This window comes from Pelodiscus sinensis, chromosome 3 (genome assembly GCF_049634645.1).
Source record: "Pelodiscus sinensis isolate JC-2024 chromosome 3, ASM4963464v1, whole genome shotgun sequence".
Lineage (NCBI taxonomy): Eukaryota > Metazoa > Chordata > Testudines > Trionychidae > Pelodiscus > Pelodiscus sinensis.
The window spans coordinates 10,156,561-10,180,462 of record NC_134713.1 but is presented as its reverse complement, the minus strand read 5'-3'; the positions used below and the strand labels follow the sequence as shown (position 1 = coordinate 10,180,462).

Genomic DNA, 23,902 nt, shown 5'->3' with positions numbered 1-23,902 from the left:
TCTATTTTTTAAAAATACTTCTGATTCCACAAGTGCCTCATAGTTTAACATTCAATGATGGAAGAGGAGAATGTTCTTTCCGTATTTTACACAAAAGTATTGTATGGGACTCCATCAGTATATTGTAAATTCAAGTCCATCCCATTCTTAGCATACTTTAGAGTGTATATCATGCCATGCATGAATGCTCTTGTATGTTTCAGATTCTCCCAAAGGAGATTTTGTAATCAACCAGTTGCATGACATGTAACAACAATCAACCATCCAGTTCTGAGGCTTAAATCACAATTTTAGATGGAGCTGTTATTTGATAAATACTTTTATAACTTAGGGGTGTGTCTAGAATACAGGGTTTTGTCGACAAAAGTGGACTTTTGTCCACAAAACTATACCTGTGTCTACACTACCGCCGAGTTCTGTCGACATAACGTCAACAGAACTCCGCAGTTTTGTCGATGGTGGTAAACCTCATTCTACGAGGAATAACACCTTTTGTCGACAGAGTTCTATTGACAGAAGGTGTTATTGCATCTACACTGTCCTTTGCGTCTACACTCTCATGTCGACAAAGCAGCTTGCTTTGTCAACAGAGTTGGATGTAGTCTAGATGCTCTTTGTCGACAGAAGCTTTGTTGACAGTATCTGTTGACAAAGCCTCTGTCGACAGAAACCTGTAGTCTAGACATACCCTTATTGTTGCTGAAGTTTGAGACTCTGGGGACCAAATTCCATGCAGTTTTAAATGTGGCAGTTCTACGGACGGCCCATTCACTGTAGCACTGAATTAGACCTTGTGACTGTATATCAAGAAATGTGTACACTTAGCATCTTTATAATTAAGACAATCATTAGGAGGGTCCACGATATGAAGAGCTGTAAGTTTGCTGATGATCATTCAAAGCTAGCCATCTTGCTTTCCTTTAAGATCCATTATTTACAAACATGAATATTCCCTTAATTTTCATGAACATAAATTCTGCAATCACATGATATATACCTATTTCAAATTTGTCAGGCCATACATTTTCTAGACTGGTATTTAAAAAGATGCATTCTTGGGTTTTCCACACAAAGAAAGCTGTGAATACACAAAACTGCATTCTGATTAGTGATATTTATAATTAGAGTTGGTTGAAAAAGAGAAATGCCCAACATTTCTGTGAAAGCACTTTGATTCTATGTTTTTCGTAATTGTATTTAAAAAGTTCTGTTTTCTGACAACTCCCTGCTTTGAAGAAGAAAAATACATTTTTGAAATTTGGGAATTATCAAACAGGAATTGGTAGGATTTTGAAAAAACATTCAATCATTTGATGAATATGATCAAGCAAAGCTGAAAATGTATAAAGTATGTTAAAATGAGAAATGAGTCCCATAAAAACCTTGCACCTTTTCTAAAAAGATGTGGGTTATGAGGGGAAAACATCTTGCATAACAGCTACCAGGCTGCTTTCTATTGTTTAAAATCTCTAATGAAAATATTCAAAAAATGGAAACTCAATAAATGTTTTGGGAAATATTTTCATTATTGAAAAAAAGGGACTTTTTTTGTTAAAAAATTCCAATAAACTCTATTTCCAATATTCAATCACTGAACTGAATGACTAAAACTGGTACTATTTTGGTTAAAAACAATTCATATAATTACATTTCAGTGATAATGTAGTTATATAATGAAATGATCAATGCAATATTCTGTAAAAAAAGCCAAAATATTTTGCTTTTTATGTTATAATATTTTATGTTAAAATCAATGCTTGGTACCTTATCAACTTGCAGGCAGATATGTTGGACTGTCCCTTCTGGCTCCTTAGGAAGATGGTAGAAATTAGCAATATTTTTACATGGAGTGATACTGTATATATAGCCCACCTAGTTCCGGATTTGGTGTTGTCTGCTTGTGCAAACTCTTATGTAACTCAGGTGAGTTACTCTGGCATGGCATTTGTAATGGATTTTCCTAAAAGGCTTTAAACAACTTCTAGTGGCAGATATGGATTTTTTTTGTACAACATTTGTTGTATATTCCACAAAATCTTTGCCGTATCCAGAAATGTATGTTTTTAAATTAGAAACAACTTTCATAATTAAGCCACGCTCAAGCAGTTTAGAAGGGCTCCCATGCCTTCCCAAGGGAGGGACACATCTAAATTTCTATCATGCATGAAGTGTTTGTAATAGACAAATATAAAGGATTAAGAAAGGATTTGCCTGTATTTCTTTTAGAATTAAAGGAAACGAGGGGACGATAGAGGCTTATATTCTTATTTGCAATCAAATTCCACTATGTGCTTCTAACAAGAGGTCTCCAATGGACACCAGTAGGATCCCTGGGGCAAGTTCTGTGCTAATACTATCCTGACCTTGGGAGGCCCTAAAGGACATCAACTGTCTATGGGCTCCAGGTGCTGGGATTAAGGGGTAAGCAGTATTCCTTCTATCCCCATATTCTCTTACCATTTTACCATTATGCTATGGGCTGCAGGGGTTGGTGGCTCTACAGACTGTTCACCCACTGGGGTGTCTTCCAACATAGGAAGACCCATTGCTTTCATGTGTTACCACAGGAGATTAAAACAGTTGGAGCAAAGAAGAGAATGTGGCCCACAAGTCAGTGATAAACCTAGAAGGAGAATAGGTGCATTCTGTCACTAATACCTGATTCAGTTCTGAACACATGCAAGCTGTCTTGTTCAAATAGATGATAGATCAATTCAACACTCAAGGTAGCATGGGAGAAAGTCCTCAGCTTCCAATTCAACTATGTACCATACACTACTACAAAGAAACCTTCGTTTTAACTCTCTGGGACAAATTCATCCCTTACCAGATGCAGTTCCCACTGGTTTCAGTGGCAGCAGAGGTAGTTGAGGGTCTTTCCAGAAGAACTCAGCTCACTGAAGGATAAAAATCTAAAGGACTGAGTGTCAAAGCCTGTTCTCAGAGCACACACTGGGACTGGTTCAGGACTCTACCTCCAAGAGATCCAGTCAAGTAGAGAGGTCATTTGAGCCTTTTGAGTTGCTACAGCCAGCTATATGCTGTCAGAGGGTACGTCTAGACTACATGGCTCCGTCGATGGAGCCATGTAGATTTGTTTGTTCGGCAAAGGGAAATGAAGCCGCGATTTAAATAATCGCGACTTCATTTAAATTTAAATGGCAGCCCCGCTCTGCCGATCAGCTGTTTGTCGGCAGATCAGGGCAGTCTGGACGCTTCCCTGAGATCGCTGTTTCCTATCTTACAAATGTGTCATAAATAATATTTAAGTCCAAAATATTCAATTATCATAAAACTAGGTGCCTATATTTACACTGAGGACTTAACTAAAAGGCACCTAAATATGGCCTGTCTTTAACCACCAAATTTTGACCAAATTGACTTGAGCTGACCAAGTCAGAGGTGAAGTACTTAGAAAAGGACAAAGGATTCCTATCAGTTTCCTGTTCTAAGTACCTGCAGCCTCCATCCTCTGTAAAACCTGACAAGACACTACCCCTTTAATCAGATAATCAAAAATATGTTTATTTTATTTCTTTTTGAAAAACAAAGTGGGTAAGATTATAACTTACTGGACCAACTTCAGATAGTGAAAGAGACACAGAGAGCTCCTCTACAAGCCTAGCAAATTGAAAACCTCTGTACATGCTGAATTTTCCCTGGTTTTTAAACTACGTCTGAAGGATACGTTTCTGAAGGAATTCTGCTACAGATTGTCCTTTGGCAGTTTGTTAGACACCAATTTGTTGTAAGATTGGTGGGATTGTTTATCCATTGCATCCTTTTGCAATTCCAGGTTGAGATAATCTGTTCAAATAGATAGCAGATTGTCACTTGAATATTAGCTAAATTTTGCACCATTCTCTCAGGTATAGGAACACACCCTGCCCTGACCGTCGGCTGACAGAACTTTAACTCCCTAGCCAGCCAAAACATGCATACCCGGTATTGGGAAGATACTGTACCTTATAGGGAGGCAAAGTCAGCAGAAAAGACTTCTGGGGAAAGATTGAAAAGGACAAGCAAATTTGACCCCAGGAATGAAAAGTCAAATCATAGAATCATAGAATATGATTTGAAGGGTCGAACAACTGAACTGAAAAGCGCACTATACTTGAGTGTATACAGTGCACTCTTTAATACAATAAGGTGGTTGTTCATTTGTGTGGCTGGCATTGGCTTACATTTATGTATTTTGTGCATAGCTGCACTAAGTCTGCTGATTAAGATAAACAACAAGAAAAGGGGTAATGCATGGAACATCCTGACAAACCTGACCACTGGCAAGTCAAAGCAAGGGATCTGTTTGGAAACACCCAGAGACACCATAAAGAGTCCTCCAGAGACAATACTATATTTTGCTCTAAATACAGTGCTATCTCTGGATCTAATACAATTTAACTTCCCTCTTTGATCTATCAGAGCCTCAATTTGTGGACCTTGACCCCAAGGCAAATAAGAAAGCTCTCATTTTTGCAGGGTGGGATGAGGTTTTGTTTTAAGCCAGATGTTGATACAAGTTTGTATTTACAGTACTTGTCCTATATCTTTACGAGGCAAGTGAATATATTTTTGTGAGGGGCTAGGGAATCAACAATTAATAATAGTAAGTTTTTAGGGCTGTTACATAACTGTTTATCCGGTTGCTCCGGATAAAAATAAACCATCTTATAAATGAAAATATCAGGTAAAAACAGAGCATCTCTCAAAGTTCTGAAAATATGGAATTGAAATTACTACGTGCATAGCATTTTGGACTGCTCCCTAGTACCCTGTAAACAATCCACAGAGTGAGTTACATGAGACAGACTGTAGATCTGTGGAGTCCACGGCTAGAAGAGAACATTGCCTTCATCTAGTCTAATGTTCTGTACACAGCTCACAGAATGGCCAGACTGGATCAGACCAAAGGTCCATCTAGTTCAGTATCCTGTCTTCTGACAGCAGCCAATACCAGATGCCATAGGGGGAATGAACTGAAATAGGTAATCATCAAGTGATCCCTCTCCTGTCATCAGTTCCCAGCCTCTGATGAACAGAAGCTAGGGACACCATTCCTACCCATTCTGGCTAATAAGTATTGATGGACCTAACTTCCATAAATTTATCTAGTTCTTTTATGAAACCCGTTAAAGTCCTAGCCTTCACCACATCCTGTATTAGGAGTTCCACAGGTTGACCACACTGTGTGAAGAAAAAACTTCCCTTTGTTGGTTTAAATCTGCTACCTATTAATTTGATTTGGTGACCCCCTAGTTCTTATGTTATGGGGAAAAGTAAATAACTTTTCCTTATTCACTTCCTTTTTATCTATCATGATCTGACAGATAACCTCTGTCATATCCCCTCTGTCATATGGCCTCTGCCATATCCTCCCTTAGTCTCCACTTTCCTAAATTGAAAAGTCCCAGTCTTTTTAATCTCTCTTCATATGGCACCAATTCCAAACCCGTAATCATTTTTGTTGCCCTTTTCTGAACACTTTCCAATGCCAATATATCTTTCTTGAGATGAGGCGACCACATCTGTACACAATATTAAAGGGCACGTCTAGACTACATGGCTCTGTCTATGGAGCCATGTAGATTAGGGTTGTAGGTAAAGGGTAATGAAGCAGCGATTTAAATAATTGCCGCTTCATTTAAATTAAAATGGCTGCCGCGCTGTGCAGATCAGCTGTTTGGTGGCACAGCGCTGTAGTATGAGTGCTCCGTGGTCGACATCAAAGTCATTTGTCGACCTCCCCGGTAAACCTCTTCCCACGAGGCATAACGGGGAGGTCAACAAATGCCTTTGATGTCGACAGTGGAGTGTCTAGACTACAGCGCTGTGCCACCAAACAGCTGATTGGCACAGCACGGCAGCCATTTAAATTTAAATGAAGTGGCGATTATTTAAATCACCACTTAATTTCCCTTTGCCGAGTAAACAAATCTACATGGTTCCATCGACAGAGCCATGTAGCCTAAACACACCTAAGACATGGGTGTACCATAGTTTTATATAGAGGCAATAAGATATTTTCTGTCTTATTCTCTATCCCTTTTTTAATGATTTCTAACATTCTGTTTGCTTTTTTGACTGCTGCTGAACACTGAGTGGATGTTTTCAGAGAACTATCTACAATGACTCCAAGATCTCTCTCTTGAGTAGTTGTAACTAAATTAGTCCCCATCATTTTGTACGTATAGTTGGGATTATTTTTTCCAATGTGCATTACTTTATCAACATTAAAATTTATTTGCCATTTTGTTGTCCAAAATGTCTTAGTTTTGTGAGATCAATTTGAACCCCTTTACAGGCTGCTTTGGTCTTAACTATCTTGAGCAGTTCAGTATCATCTGCCACCTCACTGTTTACCCCTTTCTTCAGATAATTTACAAATAGATTAAATAGGATTGGTTCCAGTCCAGATCTTTGAGGAACACCACCTCTCTCCATTCTGAAAACTGACCATTTATTCCTACCCTTTGTTTCCTGTCTTTTAACCAGTTATCAATCTATAAAAGAACCTTCCCTATTATCCCATGACAACTAACTTTACTTAAGAACCTTTGGTGAGGGACCTTGTCAAAGGCTTTCTGGAAATCTAAGTACACTGTATGTATTGAACCCTTCTTGTCCACATGCTTGTTGACCCCCTCAAAATAACTCTAGTAGATTAGTAAGGCATGATTTCCCTTTACAGAATCCATGTTGATTTTTCCCCAACAAATTATGTTCTTCTATGTGTATGACAATTCTATTTTTAACTATAGTTTCAACTAATTTACCCAGAACTGATGTTAAACTTACCAGTCTGTAATTTTCAGGTTCTCCTCTACAGCCCCTTTTAAACAGTAGCGTCACATTAGCTATCTTCCAGCCATTAGGTATCGAAGCTGATTTAAAGGTAAGGTTATAAACCACTGTAAATAATTCCGCAATTTCATATATGAGGTTTTTTTCAGAACTCAGGTGAATGCTATTGTGTTCCAGTGACCTCTTACTGTTAAGTTTATCAAAAACATCCCCAAAATAATTCCTGCAGGAGGTCTCTTAGATTCCTGATCCAGTTCAGATTTGTAGATTGAGAATCCACCAAGCTTCATGGTAAATTGTTTCAATGGTTAATTGCTCTATTAAGGTATAATTATTTTTTTAACAGAAAGGTAAGATATAATTATTTTGTAGATCCACTAACATAGATGACCAAGAGAGTGGGTGGTTCTCTCTCATATTGAGCCTTATCGTCATTTAGGGCTTGTCTACACACCAGGGCTAAATGTGAAATAAGCTATGCAACTTGAGTTACACTAAGTGTGTTTTGTTTCTGTTGTTTCTAAATCTGCTGTCACATTGATATCACGCGACCTGATAGTCCACTTGCACAATTTGTTCCTATTGTTCAGTTTCCTCTTCTTTGAGAGGTATTTGAGAAGGGGTTACCAGCTAACATAAGAAGATACTAAAATAAAAATGTCCAGACTAGGTCAGACCAAAGGTCTGTCTTGCTCAGTATCCTACCTTCCAACAGTGGTCAATGCAGGTGCTTCAGAGGGAATGAAGAGAACAGGTAATCATCAGGTGATCATCCCATATAATCTCTTTTAATCCCCTGAATTAGATATAATTGTCAGACTGCTCCCAGTAGTGAAAAAACACCATGATGATTCATCATGAATTTACAATAGCTGGCACTGCTGACTCATGATTATACAACATGATTTCTTCCCACTGCTCCACCAACATTCTTCAATCCTGTACTGGAAAGAGTACCAAAGGGTTCGTATTACACTGACAGGGAGGCAGCCTTTGACCTCTCTGACTCTACCGCTGACAAAAGTGGTGGAGTGGTTTTGGAACAAGAAGACAGAGAGCTCTACTCAGTTCATGTAAGAATATGAACAACTACTAGATGATAACTTTGTTTTCCTGCTCAAGTTGTCCAGCATTAGATTATCTTATTTAAAGATATGAAGTTCCAAGTCATAGCACATTACATAAGAACATAAGAATGTCCAGACTGGGTCAGAGCAATGGTCCATATAGCCCAGTATCCTGTCTGCCGACAGTGACCAATACCAGTTTCCCCAGAGGGATGGATCACAATAGGTAATCCTCACGTGATTCCTCCCCTGTTACCCACTTCCAGAGAAACAGAGGCTAGAAAAACCATTCCTACTCATTCTGGCTAATAGCTGTTAATGGACCTAACCTCCATGAATCAATCTAGCTCTTTTTTGAACCCTGTTAAAGTTCTAGCTTTCACCACATCCTCTGGCAAGGAGTTCCATAGGTTGACTGTGCGCTGAGTGAAGAAAAACTTCTTTTTGTTTGTTTTAAACCTGCTGCCTATTAATTTCATTTGGTGACCCCTAGTTCTGATATTAGGGAAATAAGTAAATAAGTTTTCCTTATTCACTTTTTCATACCCGTCATGATTTTATAGACTTCTATCGTATCCCTCCTTAGTCTCCTCTTTTCTAAGATGAAAATTCCAATTCTTTTTAATCTCTTCTCATATGGAATCTGTTCCAAACTCTAATAATTTTTGTTGCCCTTTTCTGAACCTTTTCCAATGCCAATATAATTCATTTCTATAGCTATAAAACCTGATTTTCAACTTGAATTCTAAAAGTTAGGCATCTCAGTCACTGGCTTGCTACTGCAGGGCTGATTTAGGTGAATAAATGGCACAAAATATTGAGTGATTTTAGGAGACCAAATCAGCATCTTGGGCGGGGGGGGGGGGGGTCAACAGAATTACTAGGGACCTGAATAAGGAGGAAGGAGCCCAGATCCATGCTTCTAAAAGGGGTGGGGCTTTGGGAAGAAGAGGTGGAGCTATGGGATAAGCTCCCCAGTTAGCCCTTGAATGCCATCTAGTGTGCATCGCCCAGCAACAGTTTAAAGGGCCCGGGGGACCGGCGGCCACTACTGCTCCAGTAACAGCCATGGTGCTCAGGAACACCAAGCTCTTTTGAATTCTGGACCCCATAACAGTTGCCCTCTTTGCCCAGCAAGCTTATTGCTCTTTTATATCGTGGAACAAACTGGTCCCTGGTCAGTACCACGACTGAACATGGATTGGCCCCAGCACCAAACTGAGCTTTGTGTGTTCTCAAATGCTGAAGTTTCCCTTATTTTGCCTTGTCTACATAATAAGCATCCTTCCGTGTCAAGAGATTCCTTGAGAGGAAAAGAATTTACGCCAAGGGTTGTATGGCAGCTTTCAGCAGTGGCTAAGGAAACCCTCTCTCTTGTCTATGAGCATCATGAGTCTACCTAGATCCTTTTGAAGACATTTGGAATTGTATTATTCCTTCTACTAACACAGGACTGGGCTCATCATCCTTTTATCGCTACCTGTGGAACTCATCTGGACCTCATTACCATTCCACTGGAACACCTCACAGTATTTTTATCCTCACAATAGATGCGTGGTTGGGGACGTGCTATTTTCCCCATTTTAGAGATGGGGGACGGAGACACAGAGGGGGCAAAGTCCAGATTTTAAAGGTTGTTAGGCATTGCTGCACTCAACATTGCAACTCCAAACCAATGTATAAGTCTCATTGTCAAAAGTGGTTTAGGCTCTTAGAACTCTAAAGCCCATTCACAGTCATTGGGATTTGGGCTTCTAAGTGTTTATTGTTTGAAAATGAAACTCAGCCTTCTAGCTCAGGGAAATGTAGCAGCACTGTTAGCAGCAATGGCTAAATAACTTTAAAATCTGGGCCTATGTGACACATGGCAGGAACTGAACCCCTGTATACTAAGGCCTAGGCTAATACCTTAAGCACTGGACTTTCCTTTCTAATAGAATCATTTTACGCTTGGATGGAAACTGTGCTTGCTGTGCTCGGTGAACCATACTGAACCCTAAAAAATATAGACTTAGAATAGTTCAGCCTGACCTAAGTCCAAATGCTGATACCCTTACTCCCACCAAACAGCACCTTTCAAATTCATATTTGCAGATCCACCTATGGAGAAAAATGTGACTCATAGTGAGCAAGGGTACCCGCTCCTGGTCTTGAGTTTAAGCTTGGCTTTTTCACACTCCTCGGGCAAACCAACTGTTTGTTCTTTCCAACTAAGTCAGCAAATATGGTTTCAGCTTCAGGAATGACGTGGCCCCATGTTGTATAATTATTGTACGGCGGCTGCCCATCGTGTGCTGCTTATACAAACAAATTATCTGAGCCCATTTGTCTTGCCTCCATCACACAAAATGTTTTTTGTACTTTCACCTGGAGCAACAGACCTGTGCCTATGGCTGCAATGCTGGCAGACCCTGTACCAACTTATCCTAAGGCCCTGGGACGCATTGCAGATGGACAGATTCATAGCTGGAAAACAGTGTGGCTCAGCTGTGTGCTAGCATAGTCCACATAGATATTAGAGCAATGAGAATTAGTTTAGACTTTATGGCATACTGGTAGGATGTGGCATCTCTTAGTCCTACTTATCTGTGTCCACAGGAGCTCACTCTTGGTTTTGCTAATGGGTGTCCCACACTGGCTCCACACCCGCCCCTGAGGCCCTGCCTCCACTCCACCTTTTCTTGCTCTGCCCCTTCCCCTGAGGCTACATCTAGACTACATGGCTCCATCGACAGAGCCATGTAAAACAGTTTATTCGGCATAGTCAAAGAACCAGGAATTTAAATAATCCCTGCTTCATCAAAATAAAAATGGCCACAGCGCTGTGCCGATGATCAGCTGATCCGGCACAGCATGGCAGTCTAGATGCGGCATGGTCAACAAATTGTGGGCCAAATACTGTCAATTTTTCACTCCATCCACCCAGGAAGAGTTTAAATTATATCTTATCACAGTGGACCCCAGTTGTGATAAAAATCTCTCTCCAGAAGGAGCTTTTTAAAAAAATGTTTTTGAATTCTAAGGACATGTCTACACAGCAGCGTTATTTCAGAATAAAATTTCTGTCAAGTGCAGCCCCCTGCAGACAAATAGGGCAAAACTAGTTTCAGCCAATCTGGCCTCAGCTAATTCATTGACCAGACATTTACTGAATTCCTCTGCACTCTCATTGTACCTGAGCTGGGAGGTACATGACATAGGTCCCATCACTTCATGGTGGAATCTACATTTATATGGAAGCATTCATAATATTAGCCAACATTCATGTTTTATTAAGAAATTCCCTCAGCTGTCTTATAAACTCAGGCAAAAGTCAGGGGGCAGAATGACTTTATATCACCTCCCTAAGGTGAAAAGCCTCCATCCCCGTCGGGCTGAAATGCAAAAAGCTCTCTTTTGTACAGAGAAAGAGGAGATTTCCCAGCTATCTGGGACCCAAGCCTTTGAAATTTGTGCGTTGAGTGGAACACCAGCATAATATTATCTGAGGGTACGTCTACATTGCTATTTCAGGATACCTCCAGTATCCCAAAATAGCTACCCCATGTCTACATAAGCCACCCATTACTTTGGAATATTTTTTTGAAATAACGGGCACGCTATTTCATCATCCTGGTAACCCTCGTTATACGAGAGATAAGGGATAGCTCAAAATTACACAGCACCAAATTTCAAAATAATGTGCTGACACGCCAAATTTCAAAATAAGCTATTTTGAAATAGATTTGAGATAAGTTACGCAATATGTGTAATGCAAATTGTGTATTTTATTTCGAGTTTAGGGTGCTGCGTAGATGCACCCTAAGGCCAGTCATGCTAAGTAAATAGGGTGCGACATTCTGCACCAGTTGTCACTTCTGAGTAGTCTTCAAAGGGTATTTCTCACCCATGTAGCTACGGAGCTTTACTGCTGTTAATGTAGTACCAGCGTATTGTAAGAGACTGAAAACATTGAGTCTTGACACTGCCATTAAGTATCACACACTGACATTGCCATTACCAGTGGCAGTGTACAGCTCCCCACAATGCACCAGTAATAAGTCTGGCTCGGGAGAGTGGAGCACCATCTGTAGTGATAGACAGCAATAGCCAACTTGTAAAGCCCCCAAGTGACTAGTTTTGGGGAAATGTTGATTTAGACTCTAGTAGAGCCCCTGTAAATTTTGTGCCATTTGTAATCTCTCCACCATAGGCATGAACTGAGAACAATGTTCCTGCTTTGAAGATATTACAAATTTAAGTAAAGGTGTAGCTTGAAGGGAAGTTAATACTGGGGAGTGGATAGGACTGCCAGGGTTACAAGAGCACACGGTTAGTTTTGGTTGTAATGTGCTTACTTGAAGGATTTTTGTGGAGGTTTTCCTTATATAATTGTTTATGATTGAACTAACCATGCTGCTTCTTTATTGGGATTATGGTATTTGCTTAACCTTTCCTCCGGCCTAAGAGTTTTAGTTTTATTTACTGAGGGCTCCACCCAGACTTTCAGAGAAGCTTGTTGTCAGCCACGTATAATGTGGATACAATAGTAGCAGCTGAATGAACTGCTTCAATTGTCACCTGCCACGTACCAGTCTGGAGGCGTTTCCTTTGCTCATGTTGATTTGGAAGAGCTCCATGCATCATGACAACTCCTCCTCCATAACAGAAATTCAGGGATATCCTTTTAAGATGCAATTCAATGAAGAATCCAGAGCTGGTGATCAATGTCTTCTGTGGTATCCGTCCCTATCATAATGGATCAATTGACTTGTATCCATTAATTTAGTCTCACAACAGCCTTAAAGAATTTAAACATTTAAATCAGGGGCTGAGGAACAAACAGCTAGATTTTTAAAGGAATTGAGATGCACAGTGGTGCAGACAGGTGCTTTTGAAAATCACACAAAGCAGCTGGGGGCCTATTTGCATCTCTGGCATCTAAACACCTTTAAAAATCCAGCCCTTAGTAACTTGCTCACGGTATCACACTGAGTCTAGAGCAGAGCTAGACCGCCTGCATCCCTGGCCAGTACCTTAGTAAAAAAAAACCCATCCTCCTCCCCCAACCCTTAGTGATGTAGTTTTACTCTTCAATGTGTGTTTTGATCCACGGATTTTTGTCTTTTCCTGTAATTATATTCAGTAAAAGAAAGCTCTGTTAGTAAATCTTGCAGGGTAACTGAAGTGTCACCATCTTGTCTCAACAAATAAGATCAACATCAATCTCTGGAACAGCAGTTCTTGAACTTCATTCTACCGTGACCCCTTTCTGACCACAAAAATTCCTACAAGACCCCACCTAGGCCAACGTCATAGCCTGAGTCCTCTTCCCGGGGTTCAGGAGACTGAAACCAAAGTCTGAGAGCCTCAGTCCAGGAAGGGAGGGTGAAGCCCTCTCTGCCCCATGTTTTGGCTTCAACCTGGGAATCCACTGAGTTTAACACTTCTCTAGAACAAATTAAAATGGGGTCACAACCCACTGCTTAAGAACCGCTGCTCTAGAACAAATTACAATCAACAAAAACAAAGTGGGTTTCCCCCTTTTCTTAGCTAGACCCATGGCAAGCAACCAAACAAGCCTGTCTAGTAAAAAACCAGTTTAGTAAGTCTAGATAACAGGTGTCTTGCTGAAAGTACCTAATGAATAATTCACATACTATTAATCAAGCTGTTCTGTTGAAATCATTTGAACGAAAGCAAAATGATTCTTATTACATGGGAGTGCAGCACAAACACATGGAAGAACTTAAAGTCTAAAATCCTGATCGTTGAACGGGACACCATACTTTCATTTTTCACCCACAATTTTGCACCTGCAGTTTGTAGGAGCAAAAGAGTAAAGCTGGGATGATGCTCATTTCCAAACCAGGAATTCTTATTTGTTTGGTACATACCTCTGTTATGTAATGCCACCATTAATGTTATCCAGATATCCATGTACCTGGCTGCATCTGTAAATCAGCTGTATGTACGTATCCAAGTGACATCAGTTATGTTCACAAATAAAGAACACAAAGGAGGAGGCAGTTTTCAAAATCTAACCTTAAAGGCATGAGTGACTCCATGAGTTTAAAGAGATACACAAATTATATAGAAAGGAGTCCACATCCGGCCTTCTGTTTGCTCTGGTTTATCTTCTTTTGTATTGAAAGGCTAGTGGAAAAAAAATGCTTAAAGAGCTCATGTTTATTTCACAAACCACTGAGCACAGTGGCACATTTAGAGTTAGTGGAGCCATGTGCTCAGGTTTCTTTTTGGGGCCCTCCCTGGGGAACCAGCCGAGCAAAAGAACATTCACTCTTCCCGTCGCATCCATTTTTCATTCTTTTTTCTTCATCCTCCTTCTATATTATAAGCAGGGCTTGCTGAACCGCAGCGAGCCCCGCTTGCCAGCCCCGCTGTCCAGCGTTCTGCGCATGCGCAGATCGCCTGAACCCGGGCGAGTAGATTGTATTATTTGTTCAGCCCTGATTATAAGTAATAAGAAGTAAATGAAAATAAAGTGAGGTGCCTTGATTGTTTTTGTAGTCTAACTTTCTTTTTTTCCACAGACCACTTGAAAATTGCTGAAGGTCTTGGGTGGGCCCACTTAATGAACTTTCCAAATCTTGTTTGTACCATTAGATAACTACTGTGAAGTGCTTTGGATAAGAGATTTAAAAAAAAAATCTCCATGACTACAAAGGACGACTTCTGGTGCTCCAGTGGCCCTGTTCTGACTGGCTTGGAGAAGTGGGCAGACACTCACATGTACTCTACCTAAAGGTGAGGGGAGACACACAGTTCCATTGACCATTGGATTGCTCCCCGCACCCCGAGCTCTCCATCCCCCGTCTGCTCTCCCCCTTGCCTGTAGGCAGCCATCCCTCACCAAGTGGTGGCCAGCAATACAAACATGGGCTGGGAGGCTTCAGAGGAGCACTGGGTAGCTGCACAGCTAACGACTGGAGAGAAGAGGCACTTTCCCTCCTCCAAGCACCACTTTTCTCTGCCCAATTGTACGGTTGCCCCGTGCTCCTTTGAGGACTTCCAACCCATGTTTGCGCTGCTCACTGCCTCCTGACGGATCTCCTGAGGCTGAAGGTTAGCCTCCTTGCTTTCCTGCCCTCCCCCCACAACCCTCTCTATAGAGGGACTGTTCTTCCTTCTCCCCATGCAGGGAGGTGTCGGACCCAGTGCTGGACTGCCTGGCCCCTGGGAGCCCCATGTCATTGCAGCAACCCCGTGCCAGAGCATGGTATGTTTTAGTCTAAATCCTCTTCTGACTGAACATTCCTCTTACGAGGAGTCCAGGTACAAAGGGCAAATGTTGGTAGGGGGATGGCTGAGTTTTTTGCAGCTAATGCTAATGCGTTTAGGTGCCTGCTAGTGGATTATCAGATGCCCAGAAGGAATGTGGGTTACACCGAGTCCACTGCCTGGCATGCTTCCCCATACTGTCTCATGATTGTCTTGCACTCCTGTGTCTGTCTCTCTCCATCCATCCGTGGACTTTTTTTTTGGTTTACATTGAAAGTGTTTTAGGGGGTATGGGCTGTATTTTTGTGCTGCATTTCTACAGCACCTCACACAATGGGGGTCCTAGTCCATGAATAAGACTCCCAGAGCCTATAGCACCACAATAAAAAATAATTCACATCTCTCCTTTCACAGAAAACACTTTGCCTTACAATATGCACGCACTGGGCAAAGAACAGCATGTTTATATGAAGCCTTGTAACATAAGTCTCTCAATAGAGTCTCAGTTTGAGGACTAGCACACATAGGTTATGTCTACACTGTGGCCCTATTTTGGGATACTTCCGATTTCCCGAAATAGCTATTCAGTGTCTTTTGAACATGCCCGTTATTCTGAAATATCTTTCGAAATAATGGGAGCACTATTCCGACATCCCTGTAAACCTCGTTCCATGAGGATGTGTAGACAGCGTCATGTGTAGACAGCGTCATGTGTAGACAGCACCAAGTTACAAAATAAGCGATTTCAAAATTAACTTGAAATAAGCTACGCAATTTACGTAGCATATTTCGAGCTAAGGGTGCAGTGTAGACATATACAGTGTATGAAAAGGAAAAGGAATAAGATAATTGTTATCGAGTATTGGACTTGAGATTGCAGAATAGGCACTGGGATATCTTGCATCTGACGAAGTGGGTCTTTGCCCACAAAAGCTTATGCTCCTACACTTCAATTAGTCTATAAGGGTATGTCTACACTACAGCACTAATTTGAACTAACTTAATTCGAATTAGTTAATTCGAACTAAGCTAATTCAAACTAGTGCATCTAGATCTAAAAACTAGTTCGAATTAGCAAAATGCTAATTCGAACTAGCATGTCCACATTGAGTGGACCCTGAACTGAGGTTAAGGATGGCCAGAAGCAGTGCCGGCAGGGCATCAGATTAGGATTTAGAACGTGGAGCTGCTGTCTCAGGCTAGCCGAGGGCTGTGCTTAAAGGGACCCGACCCCCACCCCGGATAGACAGTTCTCAGGGTTCCCCGCTTGCTTGTCTACCTCGATGAGGGACAGCAAAGCAGTCCTAGCTTGGAGTGCCCTGAATGCCCACACTCGGCACATCACAGCACTCGGCCATCAGCCCAGCTGCACTTGCCGCAGGCTGCCATCCGGGGAGGTCAATCGGGGGGCTGCAGGAGAGCTTCCACCCCGAGGAGCCCACAGAGCCACCCCAGTCCTCCCCATCAGGGGCTCATACCCCATTCCTCCCTCACCTCCTTCCACTTACACCTCCCTAGCCCCCCTTCCTGATGTACAAAATAAAGGACACGTGTGTTCAAAAATAGAAACTCTCTTTATTGAACAAAACTCAGGGAGACTGGGAAAAGGAGGTGGGAGAGGGGGAGAGAGAGGGTGGGAAAGGGGAGGAGGGAGGAGGGAGCTGGAAGGGGGAAGCCAGGGGAAGAAGGAGGAGGGGAAGTATAAAACTATGGTACGCCATATCTTCAGTACTGTGTACAGATGTGATCTCCTCACCCCAGAAAAGATATTTTGGCCTTGGAAAAGGTTCAGAAAAGGGCAACTAAAATGATCAGGGGTTTGGAACAGGTCCCATATGAAGAGAGGCTAAAGACACTGGGACTTTTCAGCTTAGAAAAGAGGAGACGGAGGGGCGATATGATAGAGGTCTATAAAAGTATGAGTGGTGTGGAGAGGGTGCATAAAGAAAAGTTCTTCATTAGTTCCCATAATAGAAGGACTAGAGGACACCAAATGAAATGAATGGGTAGCAGGCTTCAAACTAATAACAGAAAGTTCTTCTTCACAAAGCAAATAGTCAAGCTGTGGAACTCCTTGCTGCTGGAGGCTGTGAAGGCTAGAACTAGAACAGAGTTTAAAGAGAAGTTAGATAAATTCATGGAGGCTGGGTCCATGGAGTGGTATTAGCCAGGGGGTAGAAATGGTGTCCCTGGCCTCTGTTTGTGGAAGGCTGGAGATGGATGGCACGAGACAAATGGCTTGGTCATTGTCTTCGGTCCATCCCCTCCAGGGTACCTAGTGTTGGCCACTGTCAGCAGACAGGCTACAGGGCTAGATGGACCTTTGGTCTGACCCAGTACGGCCATTCTTATGTTTTTATGTTCTAAGCTCAGGGCTCAGGGTCAGGGTCTCACTGGACCACCTTGATTTTCATGCAAACCTGCCTTTGGGTGAGCAGGCTGGCAGCTATCCTGCCCTAGACGGCCACTTTCCTGTGCCTAGTGCAGAGGTCGTGGACGTTGGAGGCTTCCCCCCAAACCTCGATGAGGTCAATGATGTCCGCACTAGACCAGGCAGGCGCCCGCCTCTTGTGCCCCGGGCGGGCTCCTGGGAGACGCCAGTCTGGTCCCGGGAAGAGGCGGAGGGCTGGGTGGCAGCGGGTGGCTGGCTCGTGCCGTGCAAGGTGCAGGGTCTGCTGGCTGGGTGCTGGCAGGCTTGCACCGGGCACGGGCACCGTAGCCAGACCGTGCCCCTTTAAGGGCTCCGGGGCCGGGAGGGGAGCAGACGAGTTTCCCTGGTGGTGCCCAGAGTGGCCACCAGGGCAAGCTGGGGAGGGCTAGCCTCCCACTAGTTTGAATTAAGTGGCTACACAGCCCTTAATTCGAACTAGTTAATTCAAACTAGGCGTTAGTCCTCGTAGAATGAGGTTTACCTAGTTCGAATTAAGCACTCCGCTAGTTTGAATTAAGTTCGAACTAGCGGTTTGTATGTGTAGCGCCTATCAAAGTTAATTCGAACTAACGGCTGTTAGTTCGAATTAGCTTTGTAGTATAGACATACCCTAAGGTGCCACAGGACCCCTCGCCGCTTTTGCAGGTTCAGACTAACACGGCTACCCCTCTGATACTTGGGATATCTTAGCTGCACCAAGCCATGTAATCCTAGGTTCTATAATCTTATGAGGAACACAAACTGGTATTATTTAAACATTAGCAAGACAAAAGTGACTAGCCAACTAAATGACAATGGCTTGTTTTTCAGGACTTGTTCTGTACTCATCACAGATTATATTCCTTTTGTGCTGCCAATCCAGTAACTAGACCTGCCTACGCTTGGCACTTCTAGAATGTTGCCATACCTCCCTAACATGCCTTAAGGGTTGTTGTTGACATCAAGAATTGAAACAAAGCCTATGCTTCCAGTTGCCAAGATATTGCATCCAGCTGGAGACATCTGTCTGCTTCTGATTCATAGCTGGAGCCAGGAAATGCTATAGCTGCAGCTGTAATTTGGAAAGAGCAACAACACAGTCCTTTTTTTGCTATTTTGGAAGTCAAACATCACATTAAAGGGCTCAGTCTGGCTCCTGTGAAAAAGATAGCTTGATTTCAGTGTGAGGTGACTTGATGGTGTCTAAGTATGTACGTTTGGAGAAAATATCAGATACTTAAGGGTTCTTTAAAAGTGAGAGTCATAACGAGCACCAATTACTGGAGGTTCAAGCCAGACACTCAAATTAGAAACAAGACGTGTTTTTTTAATAGCTCAAGGGATTAAACATTGGAATAAGCTACCAAGGGAAGGAGGCTTGTAGCTATCTAAAAAAGTAAAAGGGATACATGCAGGAAATGGAAGGAGAGGCACGACACCAAAGAACTATATATGGGGATAGTGCAAGCTCAGGAAAGCCAAGACAAAAAAATGAGTTAGAGCTGGCAAGGAATATTATAGACAAAAAGAAGGGGTTTTCCAAGGATGTGAGACAAAAAAGAAAGCTGAGGGATGGTGGGTGTCCTGGCAACTGAAGAAGATAGGATGTCAGAGTTTCTCAATTGCTATTTTGTTTCACTTCTTCACACAAAAAATAACATGTGACCAGATGACTAGTAAAGTTACCATAGACAATAAAGGGGAAGGGATGCAGATTGGGAAAAATAAAAAGCACAGATCTTCTGACCAATTTCAATTAATTCAAGTCAGTGGGGCCTGATGCTATTCCCCCCACGGTATTGAAGGACTTTACTGAAGAAATCTCAGAGACACAGGCAATAACATTTGGAAATACCTCAATAACAGAAGTCCCAGAAAACTGGAGGAGGGCTAACATAGTGCTCATGATTAAAAAAGAGGGAAAAGAGAAGCTAGGGAACTATAGACCAGTCAACCTGGAATGCTACTTGGGCACTGTATAAAATATTCCATTTGTGAATACCTGGAGGAGGAAGGGGTGGGTGATCGCTAGCAGCCATAATGGATTTGGTAAGAATATGTTCTGTGAAACCAGCTTAATTTCCTTCTTTGACCAGGTAACAGGTTTGGTAGATGAGGGGATGCAGCGGACATAATATACCTGAACTTCAGCAAAGCTTCTGACATAGTCTCACATGACATTCTCATAAGTAAGATGGAGAAATGTGGGCTCAGTAGAACTACCATTAAGTGAATACACAATTGGTTAAGCAACTTCAAACAAAGAGTAATTATTAATGGAATGATGTCAGATCACTGGGTGGTCTCAAATGGACTTCCTCAGGAATCTGTTCTGGCTCTGGAGTTCTTTCACGTGTTTATGAATAACCTGGATGTAGGAATAGAGGGCATGCTAATCAAGTTGGCAGATGTCACAGAGCTATCAGGGTGTTGCCAATACTTTGGAGGCCAGAGCTAAAATTCAGAGGGCTCTTGATAAATTGGAGAAATGGGCTACAGACAACCGAATGAAATTCAGCTATACTTAGGGAAGAAAGTGCTATAGTGTAAAGTGTAAAGTGCTATACTTAGGGAAGAAAATACCAAAAGCACAAAGACTGCGTCTAGACTGGCATGATTTTGCAGAAATACTTTTAACGGAAAAGTTTTTCCGTTAAAAGTATTTCCGCAAAAGAGTGTCCAAATTGGCACGGATGCTTTTGCGCAAAAAGTGCTTCAGCATTTTAGCCATCGGGCTTTCTTGCGCAAAAAATTAAGGTGCCTGTCTACACTGGCCCTCTTGCGCAAGTATTCTTGCTGTTTATCCCTGAGTGGGAGCATCAAAGTATTTGCATAAGCACTGAATTCTTACATTAGAGTGTCGCTCTTGCGCAAATTCAAGCGGCCAGTGTAGAAAGTTGGCAAGTTTTTGCGCAAAAACGGCTGTTTTTGTGCAAAATCTTGCCAGTCTAGATGCACCCAAAGAGAGAATGGGAGATCACTGGACTGGCAGGAGATGAGGCAATGGATTCAAACTACCACATAGCAGATCTAGATTAAATCTGAGGAAAAGTTTCCAAACTGGACAAACAGCAAGACAAAGGAACAGACTCCCTGCTGGGTTGTGAAACCTCCTTCACTGGAGGTTTTCAAAAGGAGGCTGGAGAGCCAGCTGTCTGGGACAGTTTAAACACAACAAATCTTGGTTCTTGGCAGGGAGTTAGACTGGATGATCCTTTCCAACTCTATGATTCTATAAGTGTGTTTTATTTTTATTATCTCTACAGAAATAGTATTTCTGCTTTGTAATCTGAGTGAGCTATATATTAGAAGGAGGACAATGCTGCAAAATAAGACAATGCTGTCACTATACCAGGCTTGCCAGCAAGAGAGGAAAATTCATCTCAAAGGATACCTTTTGGTTGTAGGCTATATTTACTCCTAAAGAAGGAGATCACAAAGGGCTATCTGAAGTAGAAAACATGAATTAGCCAGAGCCCGTTAGAGGGAGATATTCCAATGAAAGAGGCTTAATTTGTGATCTACATCAGGCCATCAAAGGATTAGTAATAGACCTCTTACCCCGGCTGCATCTTACAGTTCTCCACACCCTGGTATTCAAATATCTATGTCTCCTCCAGCAGACAGACGGTTACAGGGATTCTGTTTTCACTATTTCTCTCAGATGTCCCAGACCCGTGGACAGGAATTCCAGGCCCCAGGACAACACATCAATGGGACCACTATCCCCCTGCCTCAGTGGGTGCCACAAGCCATCCCAGTCTCTGCTCAGAGAAACTCTGAGTACCACCTCTCAGTCAGAGGCCCTTCTGGTCAGTCACTCCCTCATCCTCCAACGGCCTGAAGGTGCCCCTCCCATCCTTGTTCCCTTCTTTGCCCCCCTCAGCCACTCCCACAGTCCTGTGTTCCCCTTTGGCACCTTTCTCCCAGCCGTCCCTGCCTACCCTCTGCTCTTTTTGCCTCCCTAACCCAGTTCCTCAGCTCTCGCTCCCTGCAGTCCTGTGCCCAGCTCTGCGCTCAGATCTCAGCTCACTCTTTCCAGCCTGGCTCTCCCCTCCATTCCTACCTGGCTCTTCCCTCTCTGGTCACTCTGCCTTCCTCCCTCCCCTGTGCTGCCACTGCCGCCGCTCTGCCAATTTGAGTACAGGGCACCCTACTCTGCTCTCACCCTGCTGCCTCATGGAGCCAAGCTCTGGGGCTCCTCACAGCTGCTGCAACACTGCTAGAGCAGTGCTATCAAAAATGACTGGGTCAGGACAGCTGCTGCCACATGGCAACCCTGAACACCCTTCATTCCACCAGGTCTCTATACAATTTCCCCTTTTGCCCCTGTGTCAGCAGGCCTGAGAAGTCCGATAGCCACCAGAAAGCCTATAGAGAACTGACAAAATGTGCCAAGAAGTGGGCACCCACTCATTTTATTCTTAGGCCTATTGGGACCATGTCCTGCTGCCGTTACAAACTTCTTATGCAATTTTGGAAAACTTAAATCTTTCACCTCCTTTCCTACAAAGTGAGGGCAGTAATACCTTTCTTCCACCCTCTCTCAGCCTTCTTTATCTAGATTACAAACTCCTTGTGCTAGGAGCTATCTCCCAGAATAAGTATGTACGGTGTCAAAAGAACCCCAATCTCTACTGTAAGACAAAAAAATAAATAATGCAGAACTCCCACCGGATGCCCCGGGGTTCTCACATGCAAAAAGCCTACCAAATCTGCCCAGGGCCTATTGTTAGTCTTCTCACAGGCACTCTGCATCCAAACATGTTCTTGGATATGTTTTAAAGCCCTTTGAAGTGACTCCGCTCTCGCTCCCTGCGAGAAGTTGAAAGGAAGTTGAAATTACCACTAGAAAAACCTGGGGTCATATCATTCTGAGCAATGGATGTTTTAACAACAGTGATGTGGCACCATCTAGTGGCACCTGATTGAGTTTGCATACAGGGAGGTGAAAAATCTGGATCTACTGAAGTCAATGGGAGTTTAGTCATTTAGCATTTCTCTGCATCCTCTCTCACTGCAAAATGCGTTCGGTGCACAGAAGGCAATAGGTACGCTACCTTGGAACAAAACCTTTGAGTGTCCTGGTTTCTCTCTCCTACAGTAGTGCTCATCTTATTTAAGGTACGTCACTTATTTAAAAGAAAACTGCACCCATTTTATTCAGATTCCCCAGAAATCATCTATTATGCCAATTGTGTCTCTGCTAATATTATGCAGAAGCTTAGGTACCATGGCAAAAGTGACATCTAGAATGTTCCTGCAAAGGAAACATGCATGCTATTATGTCCCTTCTTCCATAAAAAGATCATGTGTCCCTTTATATTAGGAGATGTGGGCTTCCTTGCCTTGTTTAAATAGCAAATCAGATTGCCTGAAGGCGAAGTGCTCAGCCTAGCAGAAAAAGGCACCATCAATGACAGAAATCAGTCGCTTACCTTGTTAGCCAAGGATTGTTTATACCCTCTCCCAAGCTAGAGGCTCTGCATTGGCTTGCTTCTCCCACACCTGGTGGCCTTACAAATCCAGACTATAACACCTCTGCCTTGGAGTCTCCCCTACTCATAATAGGAAATACCCTTCCTAGTCACATCATCTCAGAAGGGTTGCTGCTCCCACACTTATCTTCCCATCCTGCATTGGCTGAAATCTCCCCTGATCATGGATTCCTTACTTTATGGAAGCAGGCTCCTCACCCGTAATGGCTCCCTTGTCCCTCAGCTGTATACATCCCACCATACTGGTGGTCTGACTGCCTTGTCATCATCCATCCAACCCATAAACGGGACTGGGGAGTGCCGCACCTAATGGGCCCTTAGCAACAAATGCTTGTGCATATTTACCCAAAGACCTGTGGGCCATACATACCTCCCATGGCTGCAGGCTCCTCATCGATGGAGACTTTTCCGACACCAAAGAATCATTCCTGCCTCCTGGTTTCTTCATCTTTCAACAGCAGATGCCTCTCACCCTCCTTTTTTCTCACCCTGCTTTGGCAGGACCCTCTCTCCTCTTGCCATGGTGCTGGGTGCTCTCCGCCATGAATTGCCTGCTGCTTAGATGCTCCATCCACCATCCTTGCTGTTTTTGGCTGCCCAGAGACTCCATGGGCCATGGCTGGTGCCAGGGGCGGATATAGGGCAGGGCGAGCGGGGCGGCTGCCTTGGGTCCCGTGCTTCAAGAAGCCCCACGCATGCACCGTGGCGCCACAGTGCATGCGCCATGGCAAAGGGGGGCCCCGCGAAATTGTGCTGCCCTGGGCCCCGCAAAATGGTCATCTGCCCCTAGCTGGTGCCATCCCACAGGCAGCAGACTACTTAATCTAGGGGTAGGTGAGACTAGGGCTGCTGTTGCAGATTTTGGTCCTGCCATGGTGCTGGGGACTGGACTCGATGACCTCTCG

General features: G+C 43.1%; 1 protein-coding gene across 7 annotated transcripts in view; it reads right to left on the bottom strand.

The window, feature by feature from the left end:
- The window catches only part of LOC102443713 (cysteine-rich venom protein-like), a 90,003-nt gene that overhangs the window by 51,812 nt on the left and 14,289 nt on the right, over positions 1-23,902 (bottom strand). Inside the window, exon 1 of one of the 7 annotated variants that reach the window (XM_075923356.1) lies at positions 13,745-14,040. The exons of 4 other annotated variants lie outside the window; for them this stretch is intronic. In XM_075923356.1, the coding sequence (XP_075779471.1) occupies positions 13,745-13,787 (43 nt within the window). In that variant the 5' untranslated portion in view covers positions 13,788-14,040. Of the gene's footprint in view, positions 1-1,764; positions 1,980-12,439; positions 12,617-13,744; positions 14,041-23,902 lie in introns of those variants that run through there. 2 more of the 7 variants (XM_075923355.1, XM_075923360.1) reach the window with 2 other exon arrangements.